The sequence below is a fragment of the Triticum dicoccoides genome, chromosome 7A (assembly GCF_002162155.2).
Source record: "Triticum dicoccoides isolate Atlit2015 ecotype Zavitan chromosome 7A, WEW_v2.0, whole genome shotgun sequence".
Classification (NCBI taxonomy): Eukaryota; Viridiplantae; Streptophyta; class Magnoliopsida; order Poales; family Poaceae; genus Triticum; species Triticum dicoccoides.
In genome coordinates, this window is record NC_041392.1 from 704,654,623 (window position 1) to 704,661,009 (window position 6,387).

Consider the following 6,387-nt stretch of genomic DNA (forward strand, 5'->3'; position numbering starts at 1 on the left):
CTCCTCAACCTCTTCGGTTCCAAAGGTAGCCTCGCTTCCCTACGGATCTGCACCTGCTCAAGGAGGGGGTCGTCTGGGTCAAAAAATCATGATCAGATAGTGATCAAGCAGTCCGCCTGGGCATATGAGGCGGGTTTGAGAGGTCCGGTTGTAGATGCTCTTACGACACCTAGTTGTCAAGAATCTTGAATTGTTCTGAATCATTAGTTATGTAAATTTTTGATTGCATCTAACTTCATATTTGACTATTGAGATTTTGTTCATCGGACATGCATTTGTCAATCAAAAAATTTATACCTCAAATGTTTCGCCCCGGCTAAGTTCAATTCCTGGATCCGCCACTGCTTACATGTACCGACGAACTAGCCGGAGCACAAATTACACAAGCTGCTACTACGTACAATTAGTTTTTCCCAAATGGAATTGGAAGAAAGCCATATATATACTCGGCATACTCTTAAAAGTATGCCCATACAAGAATTTTATATCTATAACCACCCCAACAAATACCTGTTTTATTAAGAGGCGAAATATTTGGAAGGATGGAGGGTTAAGACTTGAGAACTATTTCTATAACAACCCATTTACAGCAGAGTAAGGGAAAAGAAATATGTTTCATTTGAATTTGTAATAGGTACACGGCAAGCCTCTGAAAGAATGTTGATTTACATGGATTCAGAGCTTTTTGATCAAGTACCTTGACACAGAATAGAAGGTTGAGTCCGCATAATGGGGGAGCTTATATCTACAGGGGCATCAGTCTCTTGTACTTGAAGAACCAGACGAAGAAGCAGAAGATGAAAGCGCCAACCACTCCAGTAATGATCAGTACCCACTGGAATGCATTCTGGATGCTGAAAACGTCGGTCTCGAAGTTCATCCCGAATACCCCCGCGACCACTCCGAAAATGGCGACGACAAATGTTGCAGTTGTTAGCAGAAGCTCAAACTGGATCAGCTGATTCCGGACGTTGTCCTGGGAATGGGAGGATCAAGATTAGCTCGATTAGTATGGAGACCAGCAGGCAGCAGTATGTGAAATGCATAGATCCTACGTGCATTGTCCCGGGAACAGGAAACTCAAGGTAATTCAGTTAGTTCAGAACAGCAGGCATCAGTACGTGAAATGCATAGATCCTACGTGCTGGTAACTTGAATGAGAAGAGTGCGAGATATGCTGATGTACCAGCTGAATGTTGATAAAATCTTCGGTGTCATCAATATACTCCTTCAGCTGAAAGAAGGAAATAATTAATCATACACCTTCAACTCCAAGTTATAGAAAATAATAATAACAAGATATCGTGCAATTTTGAATAAAGGCGACTCATTACCGAGGTCAGCTTGTTAAGAGTGCTGTCGATGACTACAAAATATGCTTCCAGTAACATTTCAAGCTCCTCAATATGTTCAGTCACTGAGTTATCTGAGCTCTTTACACTATCATGTCTACTTCTACACAAGCTGTAGGTTTTCTCCAACTTCCGTGATTCTGTGGGTGAAGAGACTGGAGACACAGGAGCTGAAACTGAAGTCCCAGCGGCTGCCGCGTTGAAGGTTGCCAATGACTGATCACCAAACACAGATGATGATTCCATCCTCATCTTTTTCTCGGTAAGATACATCTCAGCCATATCTCCATCATCATCCATTAGCTGTTCTATTTCATCCCTGACCTATTGCAGGATACAATGGCAATTATATAGCAGGAAAAAACTTAAGAAACAGATTATCTGAAGAAAAAGAGAAGCATGATTCCTATCAGAATGCAAATTTACCTTCTGAACTCTTCTGGTCAGAGCGACTAGTCTACTTTTTAGCCGCCGAACGCGTTCCAGATTTAGAGTACTAATTTTCGATGTTAGCTCGTCCAGTAAGGGATATGCTTCAATTTCCAATTCTGCTGCCTGAGAAAGGCAAAAATGCAGATTCAGACATGCTCCAATTTGAACTGATATCAAGGAGATCATCATGTTTTGGTGCAATAAATATTATTTCCAATGAACTTCATGAGGTAAGAGGCTGCCGACCTTCAGTGATACAAATTATGTTTTCATAGCTAAATAGTAAAGATTAATAGCATATAAGTTAGCATGAGCTATCTATGAGTATCTCAAAGAGCATGAACTGTACAACGTGTAACCTTTGTCACTTCTGCAACAAGAAAAGCTAGAGAATCACTGCAGCATTGTTTATAAGGCGTCCTGCTTTAGACACTTAAGCATCGCTTAAGCGATAAGGCGCCCTGGCAGCGCCTTAGAAATATGCCCACTTTAGCTTCAGGCGCTTAGGCGTCAGGGCGGGTGGTGCTCGCCTTAGGTCGCTTTACCGCCTTATAAACAATGCAGTGCAGACATTGGTACATAATCATGTTCAGGTGAAGGTTCTTGTATGAAGTCATTACAAGATATTATTTGTCAATAATAAAAGCTCTCAATGTCCTGGTTAGCAGCTTTGTGAATAAACTACGAACAAGCTATTCTTGCATCCATTCGCTAATTATTGACTACTGTTTTTTCAAACCAAAAGCATAACTTCCATAATACATCCCAAACTACAGTGTGAAACTACAGTTGGAGCACAGCAGTACACAGTTAATCTCTTCTTAGGATTGTTGTGCACTGGTGCTACACTGGAATAATAATGTACTCCCTCTGTCTCATAATAGAAGAGCGTTTTTTCCACTAGTGTACTGTCAAAAACGCTCTTATATTATTGGACAGAGGGAGTAGTTGTGAAGAATATTTACCAACTCTAGTAAAAAAATCGTTGTTATATTCCCATCAGATAGTTGTCAACTGATCTATATACTAGAAAAATACTACATTCAAAGTGCCATTAAGAAAAAAATAGCTATGTCAAGCAAAGCATAAATCTACTCCAGTTCTCTTGCAGGCAATGTTAGCTTACTCAATATCAAGATTAAATAATGAATTGCATATTTTTCTACCAAAAGAACATCATTGGCTGGTCTAGCAAAAGAGAAGTCAAATACTAATGTCCGTGTTAAATATTTCTGTATAACCTCATTACACAGTTCAAACAGTTAATTTTTTTTCCCATTACAGAAGGTGTCTCCAGTCCCATATAGTGCCTCATAAAAACTCCCAAATCAAAGTATGCAATTATAACTATATCCAACCGGCAAAAACCTCGCACAAGAATACCACATTGGAGAGGGTTGAGGTATAAGCATACTCCCTCCAATTACTGAACAAATATTTCTGGTGAACATAGAATCAATTAAGCTATTGGAGATTGATAATGTAGTGACAAGATTTTAACAGAGAAAGAATCATTGTAGTGGTTATAAAGGGGGGAAGGCATCAAAGAGAACGCCTGCAGAAGGAAAGAATATGCACATAGGAAGGCAGTGACTTCTTAAACAAGAAATCGTCACATCTAAACACTTACATAGTGAGCCTTTTCCATTCAAAGATCTATGTTGGTAGGACTTTTCTTCTTAGGCCTATATTTCTCATTCCAATTTTAAATCAGCTTAGACTTTCATCCCCTTTCTAATGCATAATGCACCACAGATGTTGAAATTTCAAAAGGAAAAGAAATGCCACGACCTGAATCTTTAATTACAGATGTAGCAGACTGATGCTAACTATTCATTAAATTCTTTAGTACACCTCCAAAGGGAGGCAGGAGATAAAACTGCAACAATCAGTTATAATTTTGATCCAGCTGACACGGAGGAGCAAACCTATAATCCATTGTTTGGTTAGGGGGCAAGGGAGTTGAGGAGGGAAGGGGAAAGGGAATTAAGGAGGCCAATTCTCACGTACCTCTTCCCTGGTGCCCTACTAATGCAAGTGGGATAGAACTTCCTCTCAAATCCCACACACATACACCAACCATGGGTTTGGGACTAATAACCGATTTCCTGAAGCATAATCCCCCAATAAAGTCCCATTCCCTTTCCCCAAAGTAGCCAAACACGCTTTGTTTCTTGGGGATCCAAGGCACTGACCCCAAATTTAGTGTTTGCCTTACCCACCATGACATCACTAGTATCTAGTATCAGACATTCGGATGAACTTAGCCCACTCCAATTCTACGATCAAATTAAACCGCAGTATTGCAGAAAATCTATACTACAATAATTATGGGATCGTCGTACCATGACTAATAAGTAATCACAACAGAAGCATATACAGTGATTTTAGAGAGGGAGGGTGGCGTGGGTACCTGGGCGTCGAGGAAGGAGCAGGCGGCCTCGAGGGCGAGCTCGAGGGCGCGGAACTCGAAGGGGAGCTCGTCGCCCTCGGCGCGCTGGAGGAGGCGGCGCTGCAGCTCGGCGGCATACTGGAAGACGTAGCTGTCGAGGGAGTTGAGGAGGAGCACCTCGTCGGCGGTGATGACGCAGCGGATCTGCTCGAGGTTGACGACGATGGCGCGCTCGCGGCCGAGGACGGTGGAGGGGTAGACGAAGAGCGGGTCGAGGAGGCGGAGGTCGCGGGCGGGGAGCTCGCAGCGGCGCATCATGGTGGCCTTGTCGACCTCGAGCGTCTGCACGGAGGCCGTGGCGGCCTCGACGCGGATCCAGCTGCGCGTGCCGCCGCCGCGCTTCTTGAGGTTGGGCACGTCGAGGCCGCCCGGGAAGCGGCGGCCCCCGGCGAAGGAGGCGGCCCCGCCCCCCGGGGTGCCGGCGCCGGTGCCGGTCCCGGAGTGGGGCACGGAGGGGAGCGCGGGGGACGAGGCCGACGCGGCGTGCGACGGGTACGCGTAGGGCTGGTGGTGGAGGAGCGGCTGCTTGACGGCGTCCGCCATGGCCGGCGCCGCCCGCCGCCGAGGGGCGTGATTGGTTTGGGCGCGGCGGTGGGGGATGGGATGGGCTCCTCCCTCCCGGCTGTGGGGTCTTTTCGCGGATGGGCCCCTGGGGAATCCGGGATTTGGAGGGCGGTTCGTGCCGCGTTGCGGGCTTGCGGCACGCGCTGGCAGTTGGGTTGTGTGAGTTCAATGCGCTCAAGTGCTGCTGGATCTTTTCTTCGTCAGAGAATCTCTTGTTTTCTGAGAGATTTGTTTTTTTTTTAGGGTTGAGAGATTTGTTTTTGTTTGGGAGAGAATTGTGAGAATCCCAACCACACACATAAGCAAAGTTTCTTCAGATTTTTCTTTCTTTAAGATCTTATATGACTTTATTCAAACTCGATTAAAACTCACATGCAATGCTTTGGATCATAGATCCGGAAAACTACATGGTAGCTGCTAGTATAACTGAAAACTATGATTAATTAATGTTGTGTTATTTATATTTGGGAGCGCAACTCATTATCAACCTCTTGTGTAAATGTTCATGTTACTGTAACAAGTGTCCTTGAGAATTTTCATGCGAAACGGAATAACAGTGCTTCATTGGTAAAAAAAAAATTAAGTGAAATATCTAGAGGGCAACATTTGGCGTTTGACTTGTTTCTTTTGTATATACAAATCAAAATGCTTAAGTATTTCCCCTAAAATTTTGCAAGTAGAATTTAGGTGTGACAATGAACACATATATTTTTCACATTATTCTGAAATTTTTAAAATACGTTTTTGGCGCGCGTGAGCATATGCTCCCTAGAGCCAAATTGAATTTCTGCATATTAGCACATTGCACAGTATGTCTACATCTAAAACGATATGTATTTGCTAACTAACCTGCAACTGCAATACTGAGCGGCCAGGGTTTCTATTTCCCTCCTGCATCCTTCGCAGCTAGGGCAAACTCTCCCCTGCAAACTTTGTCGGCGAGCCCATGGATTCGCCTCCCCTCTACTTACCGTTCCGGCGACCAGTGGCTGGGAGGGGAATCCCGCTGCCTCCGCTCCGGTTAGTACTTTAGGTTAGGGTTTTTTAGTTCTCACAGGTGCGGCGCTTGGTTGGATGGCAGCGCTTCTTCTTCGAGTTTGTCTTCCGGACTTCGATCCCCCTCGAGTTCGTCCTTCTGGATGTACTCGACGGAGCTCCGGCATAGATTCCTGTTGTATCCATGGGGCGGTGAGGTTAGGGTTTCTCGTCGTGTGGCGAGATTTGTTGTCAGTTGTTTCAAATTTGTTCAAGGGTTCAACGACCATGACTGCGGCTCTAGGGAGCTAATCCTTACGGGCACGTGCACGAAGACTTCCCGGCTGTCATCAACAAGGTCAAGCCGGCTACGATATGGAGTGGCGACAATGGCGCGACGGCGGCTCATTCTCGTGGCGGTAGTGATGGTTCGGTGGTCTCGATATCTTGATGTAATTTTTATTATGTTTGAAGTGTTTTGTACTTCCGGTGAACTTTGATAATTTATCTGAAACATCTTCACAAAAAAATGTTATTGCCAACTAAAAGCCGATGTTTATTGTTTCATTATGATGAATGGCGTGTCATGTGTTTTTTTTCAGCGATGGTTGT

At 44.5% G+C, this 6,387-nt stretch overlaps 1 protein-coding gene across 1 annotated transcript; it reads right to left on the reverse strand.

Annotated features, from left to right (window-relative positions):
• Nucleotides 1-423: 423 nt before the first annotated feature.
• On the reverse strand, nucleotides 424-5,748 carry LOC119333958 (magnesium transporter MRS2-B). The gene is made up of 6 exons (XM_037606663.1): nucleotides 5,718-5,748; nucleotides 4,198-4,943; nucleotides 1,779-1,907; nucleotides 1,335-1,676; nucleotides 1,187-1,234; nucleotides 424-976 (listed from the first exon to the last, which is right to left on the reverse strand). The coding sequence occupies exons 1-6, from the start codon at nucleotides 5,746-5,748 to the stop codon at nucleotides 746-748; spliced, it is 1,527 nt and encodes a 508-aa protein (XP_037462560.1). The 3' UTR covers nucleotides 424-745.
• Between the last annotated feature and the right edge of the window lie 639 nt (nucleotides 5,749-6,387).